This window comes from Lynx canadensis, chromosome B2 (assembly GCF_007474595.2).
Source record: "Lynx canadensis isolate LIC74 chromosome B2, mLynCan4.pri.v2, whole genome shotgun sequence".
Taxonomy (NCBI): domain Eukaryota; kingdom Metazoa; phylum Chordata; class Mammalia; order Carnivora; family Felidae; genus Lynx; species Lynx canadensis.
This window is the reverse complement of record NC_044307.1, coordinates 63,464,224-63,484,346: the sequence shown is the minus strand read 5'-3', so window position 1 is coordinate 63,484,346 and position 20,123 is coordinate 63,464,224. Positions and strand designations below refer to the sequence as shown.

Below are 20,123 nucleotides of genomic sequence, written 5' to 3'. Positions count from 1 at the left end.
CAAACATTCACAGGTACAGAAAACACAAAGCCAATTTATGACAGTATCAACTTATGTTAAAACCGTTCTCTCCTCTACTTTCTTCTTTTCTCTTCCCTTCATCCCCACTCCTTCCCTACTTCTGGATTCAGCTAGAAGTAGGTCTTAGGTAGGGGGGTGGGGAATAATTTACCACCACATAATGCATTGTAAAGATATGGTAGGCTTAATTCATAAATTGTGTCTTGATTACAAGTTATGCTCCTTCAATTTAGTGGTTTAATATGTACTCCGACTGCAGGGGACCCAGGCGATCTATCCCAGGAACTATCTCCTTGTCTCAATAGGGCCTACCATACTGTTTCCTTCATTTATGATTAGGAGAGCCTGCAATTTCCCTATGAAAATGTTCACAAAGTCATTACGGAAATTCACAGTCATGTATAGAGGTAAATCGAAAAGCCACAGCACCATGTGATAAGCCCATGTCCAGTGAAGCAGTTACTCAGGCTGGGGGCCCTAATGTCAGCAAATTAGAGTCATTTAGGCATTGGGCAAACTTTTTTTTTTTTTTTTTTTTTTCAGACGGCCATTCCCGCAACCTGGTGAGCTCTGCTAACTGCATGACCCATTCTGTCTTGGACAGTAGGGACAAACTTCCTCTCTAGGAGAAAGTTGAAACTCCTAATGTTGGCTTGAATTTCCAGAAAAACCCAATCCAGGCCTTGTGGAGTTCCCTCGCTTTCCCGTCTATCAGCTTGGGCTGAACCAATTTTTCTAATAAGGTTGCGATGCAGTAAAACAACACCCTGACTTAAAGCCTTCACCTCACCTCGGGAGTGAGCAGCGCGGTGACGTCACGGCGTCCCGGGCACGCCCCGCCCCCCGCCCGGCTCAGCGCCAGGGGACGCTAGAGGGCTGGGGCTCCTTGGCAACCATTTGCTCCGCCCCTCCCGCCCCCTCCGCCTCCTCCGCCCCTTTAACCTTTAGGGTGCACGGGCGCAGAGTCCTTCACACTCTTTCCCCTTTCCCCCTCCCCTTTCCCCACCCCCCGTGCCCAAGTCTCCGGGCCGGAAGTGAAGATGGCGGCGGCGGCGCCTTCTGGCGCGGCTTCGGCGGAGCTGGTGATCGGCTGGTGCATATTCGGCCTCTTATTACTGGTAGGGGAGGTGCTCATAGTTTTCCCAGTGTTTGGACTGGTGGGAGAGAGGGAGGGGCCGGTCGGCCCGGCAGCTGGTCTGTTAGGGCCTGGGAGACCCTCCTCGTCCCGCCCCGCCCCCCTTTTAGTTTGGACTGTTGGGGGCTCCTCTGCTCCGGGGCGGGGCCTGCGCTAGGAGTGGGTACGGAGGCACTGATTTCCGGCTGCTTTTGATGTATTTTCCCTGATGACGTCTAGTATTGTAGGTTTCCATTATCGAAACTCTTACCCTCATCCCTCACAAGAGCACTGGGACGGGTGGAGTTTGGGAACGGAGGAGACCCTCCGGGTTCAGAAGGGAGAAGTGGCCCCTGGTCCCCACGTGAGACGGGAGCATAAGGTGTGGGGCAGCAGCACCTGATCTTTGCAAGTTCAGTAGGCGCTGGCCTTGATCTGGCAGGAGGCCTCTGCTTCCCAAAATTGTTTGTCCGTGTTCCCTACCCTTGGGATTATTAAGTCTGCAACCTTCTGTACCGATTGTGCGATGCTTTGATGACGTGAGGTGTTCTTTCTGACTTCCCGGTTTCACATTCCTTTTCAGTCTTTTGTGATAGATGTAGAAACCTATGTAGGGAAGAGCTGTAGCCCTCTTTACTGCCAGTATCAGGGTGTGTATATACTAAAATGTATCTGACCTCAGGTACCACCTTTCCCAGTCGTCTTACTCCTGTTTAGTGATCAAAACGTGGGCCTAAATAGCCCAAATGGCCTAGTTTTTACTTTACTGCCTCATATTAAAACCCTTGGGCTTATTTTATTTGGGGGTCCAATTTGTTTCTCTCCATAACCCTCCCCATTCTCACTCTCCTTATCCTGTTGGGTACTTTGTGTCCCAAAGTATTTTGCTGCTTTGCAATTACTAAAACAGAAAACAAAAATCAGCCCCTAAAACTGCTAACTTCAGTTCTGGAAATCAAGACTTGTTAGATTCCACTACAATATCTGCAAGCCGGGTAGTATGTTTTGCTGGTAAATGTTTCAGAAAAAATGCTACAAAGAAAAAAATGTGAAAACTTATGGAAAATTATCTCCTGCTACCTTCACTCTCCCAGAAAATAATACTGCCTTTACACTGGAACATACTTTATTTACTCTTCTTGGTGGAGAAAATGGAAACTATAGAGGGTGGCCATGTCTCCAAAGCCATCCAGTCTTGTACTTACGGAGTTCTCGCGTTCAGGAGTTCCTGAACAGACTATCATATTCAGTTGGTTTAGAAGAAAACAAATGAGCATGGAACCAGTATCAAAGTCTGGCAGGAATATCTTGGCAGTTATCAATTAATAAACATTTAATGTATATGAGTTGTGCTATAAACTGTGGGAGGATGTAAACAAAACAAAGTAGCTTTTAAGTGGGCCTGAAGATAGGTGGGAAAACAAAAATTCTTAAAATAGGTATTGTGAGTACTGAAAACCAAAGTATGATTTTATAAATGATATAGGACTTCAGAGAACAGAGAGTAATATCAAAAGAAAGTGGAATTGAGGTAGACATTGGATGGATGAATAAAGGAAGTCATTGAAATTGGTGATGATACACCAGGAAAAAAAATAAAATGAGAAGGGAATTGAGTTTGAAACTAGATGTTGGAACAGGAAAAAATTAGTAATAAGGGCTATCGTTTAATTTTCTGCAAATTCCTATAATTCCTGGCTTATTAGAAGAGAGCTAGATTCTTTTTTTTTATTATTTTTATTTACAAAATTTTTTTTAATATATGAAATTTGTCAAATTGGTTTCCATACAACACCCAGTGCCCATCCCAAAAGATGCCCTCTTCAATACCCATCACCTACCCTCCCCTCCTTCCCACCCCCATCAACCCTCAGTTTGTTCTCAGTTTTTAAGTCTCTTATGCTTTGGGAGAAAAGAGCTAGATTCTTATGTCTGCTTTTGCATTCAGTCTTTTGAAATGTTATTTTGGTTGAAGTGTATGAAGAAAATCCCGTTTTAGTGGTACCTCGCAGAGGAGTATTGTTTAGGTAATTGTGGATATTCTTAAATATGACACCAAAACTCAATAAATAGAAGCTTTCTAAAGGTTAGTTGAAATAATGGAATCTGAAACCCTGTGAATAAACTTCATTCTGTTACATTAAAATTTGTTGATCCCTGTTGAACTTGAATGGATCTTTCTGCCCCATGCATGGTTTTATAACATCATGCATTGATTATTTGGAAAATACTGGTTCACTGAGTGATGCAGATATTCCAAATATGGATATATTTCAATATATAATGTTAACATATCACATTCATTATTATTACCACTGATCTTGTCAGAAGAAGTGTTCCAGAAATAAGTACTGAGAAACTGTCAAGCCCACAGTTGTGGATACAAGTTTTCCAAAATTCTGAGTTTCATTTAAACTCTCGAATTTTATCTTTGGGAACAAATACTGTCAGGTTTTTTTTTTTTTTTTTTCTTTTTTTCCCTCTTGAGGTGATAGGTTCTGTTTGTTCATTTCAACAAAATATGCCAAGTGTCCCAAGTCTGAATAACCATAATCACACGTACTGTCAAGTCAAAGCGATATTCCTTTGAAACCAGTGCCTGACTTGGTTTTCAGCTCCTACATTACTCCTAAGAGATAGCTAGCACACCTTAACGTGCAGCAGCAGAAACTCCAGCCTAATCTTCGCAGTTTCCCCCATGGAGTATTAAAAAAGATTCAAGGGTTGAAGTTCAGTAAAGTTAATTTTTACTGTTTCATTAAGCACAGTCTTAAATTGTCCTCTGTGGGTGTGTATCTGGAGGTGAAGAATACAGTAACTACTGGCAGAATTTGGTGCTGTTGTCTTGATTCATGCTTAATTTGCCAGCAGTGTTTACCCATGACTTACACAACATGAGTGCAGATAGCAACATAGTGAAAAAGACAAATGACTTTTTAGTATTATGAGAATAGTTTTCAATTTGCAAATCCTTAGGGTTCTGGGACTGCCAGTGGTTGGAGGACTTCACACTTTGACAGCTGCTGCCAGTAATCTACTGAAGAATCGAACAGTAAGATTGACTTATTTGTGTGATCCTGGGCAAACAGAATGGACTTCAGTTTCTTCTGCCACATGAGGAATGGTTAGATTTAGTCCTCCAAGCCTATAATCTAACTACCTATGTTTACTATATGAAATCTAAACCTTTCTATATAAGTCCTCCAAGATCCTCAATTGCATTTCCCTTTGCTATATAAGAGAGAGACTTCATTTCTGTAAAGCAAGTTTATTCTTGTTACTCAAAGTGACCATCACCTTGTTAGATATACTAACAAGGGAACTTGTTAGATGTACTAAATATAAGACCCCAGCCTTACTGACACAGAAAGGATCTATGCTCATTAGTTTAAGAAACATTCATCCGTTCTCATTCCTGCCTCTCCCCCAGTCATTGTCAACCTTAACTTCTCATCAAAGTCCACTAAGGAGTTTTAAAAAAGCCTACTGCCCAGACCAGTTAAATTAGAATCTGTTGGGAGAGGTTGGAGACTGCTCTAAACTTTTCTTTGTAATTATTAACAAAATTGTATATTTCTTTTATGAAATGTTCTTAAGATGTTATTTCACATGACATTTGATTTCATATGATGTAGTGACCTATGACAATTCATATGACAGTTGCTATTTGTGAAGCAGTTATTGTGGCCAGGCACTGTGCTAAACTCTTTACATCTTATTTAAGTCTTATAACCTGCTATGAAATATTCTTATTACTATTTTGTAGATGATGACATTTGATTTATTTTATAATGTAGTCACTACTGATAGATTTTACCCACATAAACAAAAAGCTCTTTGGGGTTCTCAGTTTTAAAACTATAATATCTCCTGAGACCAAAAAAATTCAGTATTCTCTGTCTTAACTATTTTGCTTGAGTTGCCCTTTCCCTACTTGTCTGTCTGGTTTTGGCAAACATCTTCCTTTGCAGTAATACCTATCACTTTGAACTTTGTAAAGTGCAGATCTTTTTGAAATCCATCAAAAAAATTACTGAATACTTTGTGTGTCAGGTCCTGCTAAGGATAGAATGGTAAAGCTCAACTTGCAGTGGCTTCAAAGTAATTTGAGGAATGTTTTAAATATTTGTGGATTCATTTAAAAACAAAAATGGTACAATATTAGTATAAATTAATGAAAAATGTTTTCCTAACACAAAAATAAATTCATAAATAGCCAGAATTTGACACTAGGTCTTATTTTTCCTCCAACATCCAGTTTCCAAAGTCTACATTCCCTTCTTATGTTATTTTTTCTGCTGTTCTGACACCAGCTGAAATATTAGTAATATGAAGGAATTACATGCAACAACTTGGATGGATTTCAAATGCATTATGCTAAGTGAAAGAAGCCAGACTCAGTAGATGACATGCTATATAATATAGTACATTATGACATTCTAGAAAGGCAGAAGCTATCGGGACAGATAACAGTGGTGGAGAGTAGACAGAGGGGTTAACTACACAGGGGCAAAGGGGATTTTTCTGTGGTGGTGGAACTGTTCTTACATCTTGGTTGTGGTAGGGGAATTTGGAAGCTGTGAAACAAGTTGAGTGGTGGTGTTAGTTCAGTTCAGGCTCCTGAACTAGGATACCCGGAAAGGAAGTAACAGTGGAATCTGTTGAAGAGAGTGAAAGGACAAAATGACGCTTTTGTCCCAGAGCTCTTAATAGAGTTTATTTAAAACAATGGTTCTCTCTTATGGTTAAGTCATATTCCATTGCCATTTGCCACAACATGGATGGACCTAGAGGGTGAAATAGGCCAGAGGCATAAAGGCAAATACCATATGATTTCACTTATATGTGGCATATAAAAAGCAAAACAAAAAACCAGAAACAGACCCATAAATACAGAGAACAAACTGGTGGCTGCCAGAAGGGAGAGGGTGAGCAAAATGGGTGAAGGGGAGCGGGAGGTACAGGCTTCTAGTTATGGAATGAGTAAGTCATTAGGATGGAAGGTCTGCGATATTGTAATAGAGTTGTGTGGTTATAGATGGCAGCTACACTTGTGAGCATTGCATAGGGAGTAGAATTGTAGAATCACTATGGTGTACACTGGAAGCTAATGTAACATTGCATGTCAACACTACTTTAATAAAATAAAAAACAAAGTAACAGTGGTTCTCAAATTTGGCTCAGATTGGAATCCTCAGGCTTTTTAAAAATGCTGTGGCCTGCAGGAACCTCACTCTGATTTGTGGGGACAGCATAAAGGTATTTAAAAACTGCCCAGGTGATTCTAACCCAGCCTAGGCTGAGAATCACTGGTTTAGTACCTATCTGTAATTCCCTACATTTGAGTAGAGGAGAGTTTCTCAAAATGTAGTTCTTGGACCAATAGCAGCCTCAATTGGAACTTGTTACAAAGGCACATTTTCTGGGCCCACTCCAGACCCCTGAATCTGAAACTCTGGGGGTGGCGCTTAGCATTTTTTACTATAACAAGCCCTCCAGGTGATTCTGATATTCCCTAAAATTAGAGAATCGTGAGCAAAGTCCTATGCTCTGTGTTAGTCATTAGAAAGGCATTGACAGCTATTAAGAGTACCTGGTGGATTAGAGATGTCATCCTCAGTACCTCTGAGTGTACTTTTATCACTGGAAAGTTCCTTGCAGTGCACATGTACTCATTTTTAATGTTCACTTTTCTTTGTTTAATGCCCTTTAAAATTTGAATTCTATTATAATTTGTTGATTGCATCGTGATTATTGGCAGTTAGTCTTTTAGCTGAATGGTACCCTTGAACTGTCATAATGGGGCAGAAGTTAATTTCAATTCAAGTTATATTGTATTAGTCTGGAGAAATCTATAGGTAAAAAGTATGCAAAGCTAATTACAACTATGACATATGAGACCATTAATGATTGCAGTGTATTCAATGAGGATATATGTAACTGAGCACTGTTATCAATAACTTGTTTTTTGGTGTGTCTTTGCATCTAAGTGAGGTTGTACTGCATTCATGAAATAGGCTTTGAAAATTATAAATCTAGAATAAGGTTATAAGAGGTAATGGACCTTCATTACACATGTAAAAGGACCTTCATTTGACATAGTTTCCCATTGGAAACTTTCAAACACATGCTAAAATCAGAGTTAGAGAATACATAGTGCAGTAGCAAAACATTTCTTTTTGTTGTCTTTCAGGCTATTTTGGCATTCTGCTGGATATATGTTCGTAAATACCAAAGTCAGCGGGAAAGTGAAGTTGTCTCCACCATAACGGCAATTTTTTCTCTGGCAATTGCACTTATCACTTCAGCACTTCTACCAGTGGATATATTTCTGGTTTCTTACATGAAGAATCAAAATGGTACATTTAAGGTAATTACTATCGTACTTTAAGGTAATTACTATCATACTTGTGATTTTTTTTCCCCTTTCAAATTCTTGGCAAATAAGTGTTTAAGTTTAGTAGTCCAGTATATATTATGCTTCTGTTGTTGTGTCTGGGAATCAGTGAGGGTGCACATGCAGCACAGAGGCTAAGAATGGGACAGCCAACATGGAAGACTAGAAGTGAACTGGTACTGATTCAACAACTTTCCAAGTGTGAAGAATACCTTTTGTCAATCCGAAAATATATTAAGTAATGCAGTAGGTTTTATTTTTGTATCTCTCCTAGCTCCCTTGAAGTTTGAGTTGATTTACATTAATGAAGTAAATAATTTACAAGGGCTTTTTTTAGTGGTGGATCACAATTGTAGTCTGTTTCACATTGAGTACTTTGAGTCTGTATGGTATATGGAAAAGACCACTAAGCTAGCTGGGAGTTACAAGACCTGAGTTCTAGACTTGACTCTACTATCTAGGCTATATTTTGGTCAAATTAGTTAAGTTTTCTAGACTTCAAGCTCTTCATTTTTAAAATGAAGGATGTTGGACTGGAAGATTTCTGATTTCCTTTCCAATTATGCAAATTATTATTTAAAACATTTTTTTTTAATGTTGTTTATTCTTTGAGATTGAGAGAGAGAGAGAGAGAGAGAGCACGAACAGGAGAGGGGCAGGGAGAGGGAGACACAGAATCTGAAGCAGGTTCCAGGCTCCAAGCTGTCAGCACAGAGATTAATAAAACACATGAAGCTGCTCTTTTCATGGAGCTTACATTCTGTAAGATCAGGCCAACAGTAAACAGTCAAAACAAGTGAATTTCATGTTGATACATTCTGTGAGGAAATATAATAGATTGATGTGAAAGTTTAAGTTGTGGGTAATTCAGATAGGGGCACAGGAAGGCCAGATTGCTGGAACAGATTACTTGAGATGAGACCTGGATAAAGAGAAGCCAGTCAGGTGAAGAACCAGAGGGAAAAGCCTGTGGGGAGAGGAAACAGCAAATACAGAAGCTCGAGATGAGTTTGGCCTATTTGTGGTATTGTGGTGTTGCACTTCGGTACTAGCTGAGATTAAGACGAGGCCTGGTGGATTGTTTATGACCTTAAGTCATGTTAATAGAACTGTATTTTGGACAAATTACCTTCAAAATGCCTATTGTATATATAAAAGTGGAGGTATCAAGTAGGAGTTGGAAGTGTTGCTGAGAGGTGTAGGGAGAGGGGTAGAGAAGTGACTGCTGGCTTTGGTCAGTGGTAAGCAAGGAACAAGATAGTTTCAGTGGAGCACATGGGTGGTCAGGTTGGAGTGGGTTAACTCTGGATGGGAGGTGAGGAAGTGGTGATAGGGAATGCTGAAAACTTTTTGAGAACTTTTGTTCTCTAAGGGATTAGGAGGTGGGATCAAGAGAGGTGTTGTTATTTGTGGTGGTTATGCGTATTATCTCTGTGCTTGATGGAAGTTACTAGAGTTGGTATACTTTAGGATTCAGTACAGTGGGAGAAATTTTTGAGAGGGAAGATAGGATATCATTGCAGGGACGGTGTTCTTGAGAAAGCAGAGGAGTTGGAGATCTAAATGTGAAAGGATTGGCCATAAATAGGACTATAGGTACTTGGCTGGAGGAAGGACTAACATTTGAATACAGATGGAGGTAGGTGTTAGATTTGGTAGTAAGTTGAGTAAGCTCCTGTCTTACGGCTCCAAATTATTTTAGGGAACTCCAAGTCAGCGTTTTTTAGGCATTGACATTTTGTGCTGGTTTATCTTTGTTGTGGGGGTTATCCTGTGCATCATAGACAGTTAACACATCTTTGCTTCTACACGCAAATGCCAGTAGCACACTGACACTCCCCCCTACCCCCTGGGTCTCCTCCATTGCCAAATGCCCATGGGAGCCAGAGTCACCCCTGAATAAAAACCACTGGCTTAAGGTAAGAATACCAGGTAAAATCGAGGTGGGTTGTGTAGTTTTGGGTTGGGCTGATCATTTCAAAGTGTCATCTTGAAGAATAGAAAGGAAATTTTACATACATGATCCACTATATCTTTGTTCTATGGAATTTCTATTTTCCTTTCATCTCAAGTGGTCTTTAATATTCTCTAGTATTAGTTCTTGGGTCTTCAATGACTCTGTAGTTTCTTTTGGTTTCTACCTTGGGAGGCAGTGGTCTACAAAATGTATCAAGGGCATAGCGGTTCTCAAAAGGTAAAAGAAGGAAGGTTTCATAAACTAAGCTCTTTTGACAATATATACCTTGGAGGCAAAACTGTATAAAAGCCAAATGCACTAATAGTACTTGAATGATGTATATTTTACACATATTTTTAGCTTTAAAATAGTAACAGAAGTATTTTCTTATTGCCATAAGATTTGGTTAAACAAAAGAACCTTGCAGGATGAAAAATACTAAATGTCAATGAATCTTTGGCTTTAGATTACCTTAACATACTTTCTACTTTTAACTTTTTTCTGAGGTTGGGGTCTTGTTTAATTTTAAAGTTTAACTTTTAAGTAATTCTCAATGGCCACATTAATTCTTGTGGGATTATTTTGGAAATTGGAAGGGAGTTTGTATTAGGGATAGATGAATTATCCTCTATTTCAAAAAATCTTCAGGATTCAGAAATCTTTTTAAAATTCTGTTTTGTGCATACACAACAGCTAAAGAAACTGTTAGGAGCTGAAGTTTTGATTATGTACATATTAATTTGGATACCTGAATCATTGAAAAAATTTCCAGTCATGGAACAGAATTCTCCCCAGTGCTTTGCCATGGCCATGTGGTAAACACTGTTGCAATTTTTTTTTTTTTTTTTGTATATGTGTGGGTGTTTCATTTTTTAGACAAAGATTGCATGTGTTAAAACTATTAGCTGCAATGTGTTCTGTGCTATCCCCTCATGGATATCTATATATGCTAGTTTATATAGATTCCATTGTTTTTAATGTCTATACAGTTTCTCCTCAGGCATTTAGATTATTTCCAGTTGTTGTTACTGTTTTTTAATTTTTTGAACAACACTACACTGAATATTGTTGGATAAAGAGCTCTTGAGTGAAGAATCAATAAACATTTGGTGCAGGCTGGAATTACGGAGAGAACGGTCAGCAAGTACACAGGTTCTTATCTACTTGACATTCTGCAAAACGATGACCTTTCCCAAAGTGCAGGTGCTTTAGCAGAGGTACCTCTTCCTCCTTTTGTTCGCTCGTCTTATATGGCAAGAAGGAGAATGGCCTTGCAGGTAGATAAACAGTATGGACTTGGGTGCCGGGTAGTGTGCACTTGATACAAGCTGTTCATGAGGTGCTTGGACATTCCAGTTGCTGAACCTCTAGAGACTTTGGGCTCCTTTAGTCCTGTGAATATGGGGTTCAGCTCCTCCTACTGTATGGGAAATGGAGGCTTCATTTTGGTAGCTTGTTGCCATATAATCCAGTAAGAGCTCTTGAGGTCATTCATTAGACAGTACTATTTGTCTTTAAAACATATCTGTGTACTGATACCTGTCCTGATTTGTGTGAATCTTTTTAGGATATATTCCAACAAACAATGTTTAGATCATAGACTATTTTACTTACCATGTAGGAGATGGCTTTGTCTCCACATTTGCCACTAATAATGTGTTTTAAATTTTGCCACCTAAGTAAATGAAAAGTTACTATAATAATAGATTTTTATGTTTTATTAACAAAATCTCATAATTGGGTAAATTCCTCATTGTTGATCTTTTTCGAAAAATTTCCTAGCTCTTGCCTGTATGTTTTTCAGATGATTTTTTTAATCAGCATGTCAAAATACTCCACCTCCTAGTATATTGGGATTTGGATTGGCAGTATATATAGTTTTTATAGATTAATTTGGAGGGATTTGGTATTTACAGTCTTTTCATGTGGGAACATGTGACTTTCATTTATTTAGATCTTTAAAAAGTTCTATAATCAATTTAATTTTCTTTGTATAATATAACATTTTTATTTAACCTATTAAATTTTTTATAGTCTTTATTGCTATTGGAAAAATACTATTTTATTCTACTTTGTGTGTCAAGGTTTTGCTTTTGTGGTGCTAAATTTGGATTTTCCACATTTTTGTTCTTTTACCAATTTGTCAGCAAGAAATTCATAGATGTTCATTGTTCAAAGGATTTGTAGGTGAAAAAGAAAAAAAAAAGAAAAACCTAAATTATTTTAGAAGGAACTTTAAATGCTGATACCCTTCCTTAAGAGCCGGTATAGTGGGATGTTGATACCACTTGAGCTCTTAAAGTGTTTATAGAAAAGAAATGACCTTTGATACCAATTTGAGCCTTACTACTTAATAGCAGTAGTCACTTAGACTCTCCACATTTAATTTTTCATATGCATAAAGTTTAGGACATTTAATAAAAAGATTTGCATTTAGTTCTGATTCATTAGTATACAGATTTTTTTATTTGAAAAGATTAATTTGAATTATATTTTCTAAGTTAAATTACTACATTTAAATTACTAATTTAAAGAACACTTGTGTGGGATGAAGGCAAAGAAGTTTAGATTGACTTTTTTTTAGGTATTTTTAAAAAATGTATATTGTACTCAAATATCTTCTTTCTAAAATTCAATCGTATTTCACTCTCTGTATAATAATTCGTCACTATTTTCTGTTTTCCTTAGGACAAAGTCCAAAATACTTAGCATGACTCATAGTCCCTTAAACCTGGCTCTTTCCCTCCCTTGCTCCACCTGCTTTTTCTTAGCTTTCCAAAGGCTCTAATGAAACTATATGTTTAGTTTCTTGCAGTTTTTTCAAACTTCCAGCTATGTTCCTCCTATCTTCTGTACTTCCTACTGTTTGTTTTTTTTTTCCTCCTATTTTCTGAGAACGACCTTTCTTTCTTCATTTTTCGGGTTAGAATCATTTTGGGAAGCCATCCCTGATCTTTAGGCTGAGTTTGGTGGCTCCTGTTTATGTGTTTCCCTAGAACTATGTTGTCATCTGAGCATTTGCCTGTTGAAGTTTGTTTACTTATCTGTCTCTTAATTAATTATTGAAGGCACAGGCCATACTTGTTTAGTTGATGATGTATTTATAAGTGACATTTAGTTATATTAAAACCTAATTGTAATTGTTACACAAATGGATGTTTCGTTAATATTTCTATTTCCTTTTTATCCCAGGACTGGGCTAATGCTAATGTCAGCAGACAGATTGAGGACACTGTATTATATGGTTACTATAGTAAGTATCTCAGTTTCATTTCCTATTTGGGCTGCTAACCAAAATGTAGAATTAAGCTATGTGTAAACATTTTGCTATCACTTTTGTGATTATTGTTTCAACACTAGGAGTAAGTAATACAGCAATACAGCATTCATTCCCATAATCTGGAAACTTTTAACCTACTCTGCTTCATTTGGGTTTATTTATATGTCTCTTTAGAGTTTCAGTCAAGTTACTTTAAATCTCAAGTCTTGTCCTTTGTTAACATTACCAGTTTCCCAGTTGCGCTCTTGAGTTAAAAAAATCTCTGTTTTCTAGACATTTTTTTCTAAGTATTGACACTAGTAGAGGGTACACTGGAGAGTTTGTAGCATCAACTTTATTGTGCTATACTGATCCAGTTTAATCCAAGGGATTCTGGTTGATTGGGTCTTTCCTCTCTCTTCCTTCCCGAATGTTCAATTATAAAAGCTTATTATAAGCACCTAAATGTTTCCCAGATGTTCTCTCTGGATATACATAAGACTTGTGTTTTTACAAAAATATTAATGCTGATTTAAGGAAGGGATGTCATTTTTTTTTCAGCAATGAATCAATATGTTGAATAAGAATTCAGCAGGACACTAAATTGGAGACTGAAAAAACATAGCAGTTTCTTTTGGTGGGATAATTTTTTCAAGGGTTTCATTGAATTTTAACTTAGTTGCTTTGGCTCTGCCTTTGCCTTTTCTCCTGATCTAAAATCTTCAGACCCCATGAAATTCTATCCCTCTGGCGTGTATTTTAGAAATATTTTGTGGTATTTTAATGTAGAATTCATTATTTCTGATGAATACATTAAATGTAAATTATAAACTATAAATTTGACCTGTTAGAACCTTCGAAATGGTGCTGTATTAAACAGAATGTTATCTTTTCAGTACAGATTTTGGTAGGATGTATATAAATCACTTCAAAAAAAGTTTTGGGGGAAGGGAGCCTCTCTTCTATGTGACAGTAAAGTGTATTTGTGCAATAGAGCACATGACAAGATAAGGCAACTTTTATCTTGGTGCAGTCCAGGTTGAAGAGCCATATTTTATCATTGAACCTAGAGGCTACCAGATTAATCCATTGTAACCAAGGTTACAAAGACATTTATACAGGAATGTTAATTGAATGAACATGTTAATGAAGCCCTTCCAGTTGTTTTATGGAGAGAATTAATCTACCTAAAATGATTTTAGTGTGTATTTTTCTCAATTCTCCTAAGGAAAGTATGTCCCTACTATTTTAAATGCATAGCATGGGAGATAAGTTAATCATTACAAACGGTAGAGGACTTAAGGATAAAGGGTTTGATTTTTGGCAGAACTTGAGTTATAGTTGGAAACATAACTACCTTGGGATAGTATAGTTGAGATACTGACTTAGGGAAGAAATTTGCATGAGAAGCCAAATAATGATAGAAGATTTCTTGATGACTGTGGATTCAAGGCAAGACTAATATTAATGGTTTTTGGCATAAAGTTAGTCATATCCACCTTAGCTATGGCTAATAGGCTCTTGGCTTTTACTTAGATGGTGACCTACCCCCCGGGAGCCTAAAGGATTGTATAGCTTCTGAAATAGTTACTATTCCCAAGCCCACCTGTTTCTCCAGAAATGCTAGATATTATCCAAAGAACTATTTTTATGTATCCATTCTGTGAGATTCCATAGTTTATCTAATTACTTCTAACATATCAACATGTTTTCATTGTCTAACCTTGCCAAGAACTGTATGAGACTTTCATATTCAACGTTTTACTTAATTTTCATGAATGTCATTTTTTGGGAAGTATTTTCTGTCTTTTACAGATGGAGAAATTGATATTTAGCGATATTAAAGATCACCTTGTTAGTGAGTGGCATAGCCTAAAGCTGGAGCTTTGTGGCATTAAATGAGCTGCCTTTTAATAAATGGTTCTGGGGATGTTACCTGTGGGAATTCTTCATAGCACTGAACCCCCAGGGCAGCTCCAAAAATCATCTGGGATCTTTTAAATAATACGGAATGCTAGATTACACTCAGAATGAGTCTGGTTTACTTTGGTGTTCCATTAATGTCACCAATGCTCTTATCAGAAAAGTGTTTATGTATTGGAAAGTTGTAAAACTCAAGGTGGTGGATTCAAGTTTTCCAAAAATCTTAATTTTCTTTTGAAAACTTAGGTTTTATTGGGCAGCAATACTGTTACTTATTTTTTTTGAAGTGACAAGGCCACTTTATTCATTTTTGAGAAAGTCCATCTAATACTCAAGCCTGGATAACTACTGCTTGTCTGTCAGTTGTTCTTTCAAGAAAAATGGTGTTCTTTGAAAAAAAGTGCCTAGTGTAGCTCACAGGTGAAATACCAGAGTGCTTCTCACAAGGGCAATTTATGTGCACCTCTCTTCTCACAGGATATTAAAAAGGTGGGTACTCAAAGGTAGACATCTAATGGAATTATTACCGCATCAAAAGGGACTTGCCTAAATAAAAGTTTTCCCCACTGGTGATTGCTTGGTGGTGAAAAATATTATAACTATGGGGTGCCTGGTGGCTCAGTTGACTAAGTAACTGACTCTTGATTTCGGCTCAGGTCATGGTCTCACAGTTCGTGAGTTCAAGCCCCATGTGGAGTTTTGTGCTGACAGTATGGAACCCCCTTGGGATTCTCTCTCTCCCTCTCTCTCTCACCCCTCCCCTGCTCTCTCTCTCTCTCTCTCTCTCTCAAAATAAATAAACTTAAAAAAAATAGTAGCTGTTAGTGGAATGGCTAATGACATTTTGATATTATTATGAAAATAATTTTCATATTTGCATACCCTGAAGTGATCCGTGCTATTCCTAGGGTCTGGAAACCGTATTTTTGAGATACTTCTGTTATATTAATGGAACTTTGGGTATTTTTTTCCTGGAAACTCAGGCCAGCTAGCTGCTGCTTCTACCTGCTTGTTCTCCCCTAGCTATTGATTGGTTATTAACAGTCCTCAGGTACCTGAAGCTGCCTGCAAAGGAGTCTCCTGGAGCTTGTTGAAGGATGAGAGAGTAAAGTTGTTTATTTCTGCCCTTTTGCCCTATACTCATAGGGATTCTGTACTCAGAAGAGACCCCCTCATATGAGGCTATTGTTTATCCTAGAAACATTCAGGATTCAGTCCTTTTTTCCTTTTTGAATGTTTTTATTTCTTGATTTATATCTTTAAACTTCTTTGATATTTTCTTTTAAAAAACTGCTCTTGTCTGACATTTTTGTTTCACTTCTGTTTTAATCTCATGTTTGAACCTGTTCAAGTTTTTATCTCACATATGTGTTTAGGCTTTTTATCTGAGTTCTATTTTTACATTTCAAATTTATTTTAATCTTTAAATTTTTACATTGTATTAATTGTAATTTATTGTAAAGCTTACTATAATGTTTTCTCTAACCATTCTTGAAATTTTTAGTTTTAACACTTCACTACTTTCTTTTAATTTCTTTTTTTAAATTTTTAATTTTTTAAAAATTTTTTAGTTTTTTAAAATACAATTTATTGTCAAATTGGCTAACATACAGTATGTAAAGTGTGCTCTTGGTTTTTGGGGTAGATTCCCATGGTTCATCACTTACATGCAACAGTGCTCATCCCAACAAGTGCCCTCCTCAATGCCCATCACCCATTTTTCCCTCTCCTCCACCGCCTGCTTCCACCTTCAGTTTGTTCTCTGTATTTAAGAATCTCTTATGGTTTGCCTCCCTCCCTCTCTGTTTGTAACTATTTTTTTCCCATTCCCTTAGATCCACATATGAGTGAAAACATATGCTATCTGTCCTTCTCTGACTGACTTATTTCACTCAGCATAATACCTTCCAGTTCCATCCACATTGTTGCAAATGGCATGATTTCATTCTTTCTCATTGCCAAGTAGTATTCCATTGTATATATAAACTGCATCTTCCTTATGCATTCATCAGTTAATGGGCATTTAGGCTCATTCCTTAATTTGGCTATTGTTGAAAGTGCTGCTATAAGCATTGGGGTACACGTGCCCCTATGCATCAGCACTCCTGTATCCCTTGGATAAATTCCTAGTAATGCCATTCCTGGGTCATAGGGTAGTTCTATTTTTAATTTTTTGAGGAACCTCCACACTGTTTTCCAGAGTGGCTGCACCAGTTTGCATTCCCACTCACAGTGCAAGAGGGTTCCCATTTCTCCACATCCTCACCAGCATCTGTTATTTACTGGGTTGTTAATTTTAACCACTCTGACCGGTGTGAGGTAGTATCTCAGTGTGGTTTTGATTTGTATTTCCCTGATGAGGAGTGACGTTGAGCATTTTTTCATGTGTCTGTTGACCATCTGGACGTCTTCTTTGGAAAAACATCTATTCATGTCTTCTGCCCATTTCTTCACTGGATTATTTGTTTTTTTGGATGTTGAGTTTGGTAAGTTCTTTATAGATTTTAGATACTAATCCTTTATCTGATATGTTATTTGCACATATCTTTTCCCATTCCGTTGGTTGCCTTTTGGTTTTGTGATTGTTTCCTTTAATTTCTTTTAAGTGAATTTTCATTTTACTTAATAGTTTCTCTAACTTTTTGTTTTGATTTTGTATGCATTCAGGGGTTGTAGCAATAGAGCCCAAACCAAAAGCGGGAATTATTCAAGACTGGTGTGGGGCGCCTGGGTGGCGCAGTCGGTTAAGCGTCCGACTTCAGCCAGGTCACGATCTCGCGGTCCGTGAGTTCGAGCCCCGCGTCGGGCTCTGGGCTGATGGCTCAGAGCCTGGAGCCTGTTTCCGATTCTGTGTCTCCCTCTCTCTCTGCCCCTCCCCCGTTCATGCTCTGTCTCTCTCTGTCCCAAAAATAAATAAACGTTGAAAAAAAAAAAAAAAGACTGGTGTGTTCAGCCCTTCTGTAATTGTCCTATCACTTTATCCTAGAGACCCTTCCTTCTTCTGACACTGATTCTTGGGCTGTCATTTTTTGTGTAGATGTAAATTGAATTATATAGTATATATTGTTTTCTGTTTGGTTTCTTTAGTGTTTAGCATTATGTTTGAGATTCATCTGTATTATTGCAGGTAACAGTACTTTGTTGATTGTCATTGCTATAAATATTCCATTGTATTAACATATCATAGCTTGTTTATTCTGAAATTCATGATCAGTTGAGTTCAGTTTTGGGCTGTTTCTTTTTTTTTTTTTTTTTTTTTCAATATATGAAGTTTATTGTCAAATTGGTTTCCATACAACACCCAGTGCTCATCCCAAAATGTGCCCTCCTCAATACCCATCACCCACCCTCCCCTCCCTCCCACCCCCTATCAACCCTCAGTTTGTTCTCAGTTTTTAACAGTCTCCTATGCTTTGGCTCTCTCCCACTCTAACCTCTTTTTTTTTGTTTCCTTCCCCTCCCCCATGGGTTTCTGTTAAGTCTCTCAGGATCCACCTAAGAGTGAGAACATATGGTATCTCTCTTTCTCTGTATGGCTTATTTCACTTAGCATCACACTCTCCATTTCCATCCATGTTGCTACAAAGGGCCATATTTCATTCTTTCTCATTGCCACGTAGTACTCCATTGTGTATATAAACCACAATTTCTTTATCCATTCATCAGTTGATGGACATTTAGGCTCTTTCCATAATTTGGCTATTGTTGAGAGTGCTGCTATAAACATTGGGGTACAAGTGCCCCTATGCATCAGTACTCCTGTATCTCTTGGGTAAATTCCTAGCAGTGCTACTGCTGGGTCATAGGGTAGGTCTACTTTTAATTTTCTGAGGAACCTCCACACTGTTTTCCAGAGTGGCTGCACCAGTTTGCATTCCCACCAACAGTGCAAGAGGGTTCCCGTTTCTCCACATCCTCTCCAGCATCTATAGTCTCCTGATTTGTTCATTTTGGCCACTCTGACTGGCGTGAGGTGATACCTGAGTGTGGTTTTGATTTGTATTTCCCTGATGAGGAGTGACGTTGAGCATCTTTTCATGTGCCTGTTGGCCATAGTTTTGGGCTGTTTCAAATACTACTGGTTTGAGGATCTAGTGTATCTGTATTTTTTTAAAAAGCATTTACTGCATTGTTGTTCACCATACGAATGCTCTTATTCAAAGAATCCTAGATTATTAGGTGTTATAATAAGTTCTTTTTGCTCTTCAGTGTTTCTCTAGTGAAAATAGATGTATGCATATTTAGATGAGGTAAGTTATGGAACTAAGGAAGAATAAGATGGACCAAGAAACTTTCAAACTCCTATTTCTATGCCATGCCTTAAGAGCACTTAAGAGGGCTTTTATGAAGTTTTTCGTTACTCCCTGTTGGTTAAATCCTGAAAAGTTGTACCTGGAGTCTTTACTATGCATTTTGAATGTAGGGTTTGCAACCTCCTAGTGTCTAGTTTGAGATGAGTACTGTGGGACCTTGAAGTCATTTAACTTCTTTATGACTACTCCACTTGTGAAGTGGTGATAAAGTAGTATCTACTTCATGGTATGAGGAGTATGAGACATGTGGTATCTGGTATCTGTTGTTGTTTTAATTCACATCAGCTAAGAGAGCAAGGAAAGTAAACCCCTGTGCAATGATACGGGAAAATTAGAAGAATTGACCTAACATCTCATCAGATTTACATCTTTTTGATTCTTTGTTTTAAAATATTTTTTTAAGGGTTATTTATTTTTGAAACAGAAACAGAGACAGAAACAGAAACAGAGCGGGGGAGGGGCAGAGAGAGAGGGAGACAGAATCTGAAGCAGGCTCCAGGCTCCGCGCTGTCAGCACAGAGTCCGACGTGGGGCTCGAACTCACGAATCATGAGATCGTGACCTGAGCTGAAGTTAGACGCTTAACCGACTGAGCCATCCAGGCGCCCCACATCTTTTTGATTCTTTATTGTTGTGAAAACATCTCTAAATTGCTTTTTTAGGTAAGATGGACTGAGACTAAATTGGAGGACTTTTTTTTTTTTTTGATTCAGTTTTGTGAAGTTCTTGATGAGATAGTTGTGCTTTCCTTCCCCCTTCTTAAAAGACTGTATTCTTAATCATTGGGGGAAGTTTTCTAAATGGCTTTGGATTACATTTGCTCAAGACATTCTCTGGATAATGACTCCGTGAGACTTAGTGTCCTAAGGATTTGTTTCCAAGTGGAAATAGTAGAGGAAACAAACAACCAAAAAAAACCAAAACAAAACAAAACAAAAACCCTTAAGGAAAATGACTATTCTTCAGACTACATATTCTAAGTTAAAGCCTATAAACAGTTTTGTTCTCTGTCAGATCATGCTCCTTGCTGAGTTGTATACTGTCAGATCATGCTCCTTGCTGTTTGAATCAGTGAGGTACTATTAACAGCAGTAGTAGTTACCTGTTGTGTGTACCAAATCACACCCAAATTTAGCAGT

At 37.9% G+C, this 20,123-nt stretch overlaps 1 protein-coding gene across 4 annotated transcripts in view; it reads left to right on the top strand.

Moving 5' to 3' along the window:
• The first annotated feature begins 950 nt into the window (after positions 1–950).
• The window catches only part of LMBRD1 (LMBR1 domain containing 1), a 111,896-nt gene continuing 92,723 nt past the window's right edge, over positions 951–20,123 (top strand). For 2 of the 4 annotated variants that reach the window (XM_030315784.1, XM_030315782.1), the window contains exons 1-4: positions 1,053–1,139; positions 4,112–4,187; positions 7,329–7,505; positions 12,682–12,742. In XM_030315784.1, the coding sequence (XP_030171644.1) occupies positions 7,492–7,505; positions 12,682–12,742 (75 nt within the window). In that variant the 5' untranslated portion in view covers positions 1,053–1,139; positions 4,112–4,187; positions 7,329–7,491. Of the gene's footprint in view, positions 1,140–4,111; positions 4,188–7,328; positions 7,506–12,681; positions 12,743–20,123 lie in introns of all 4 variants that reach the window. The other 2 variants (XM_030315781.2, XM_030315783.1) reach the window with 2 other exon arrangements.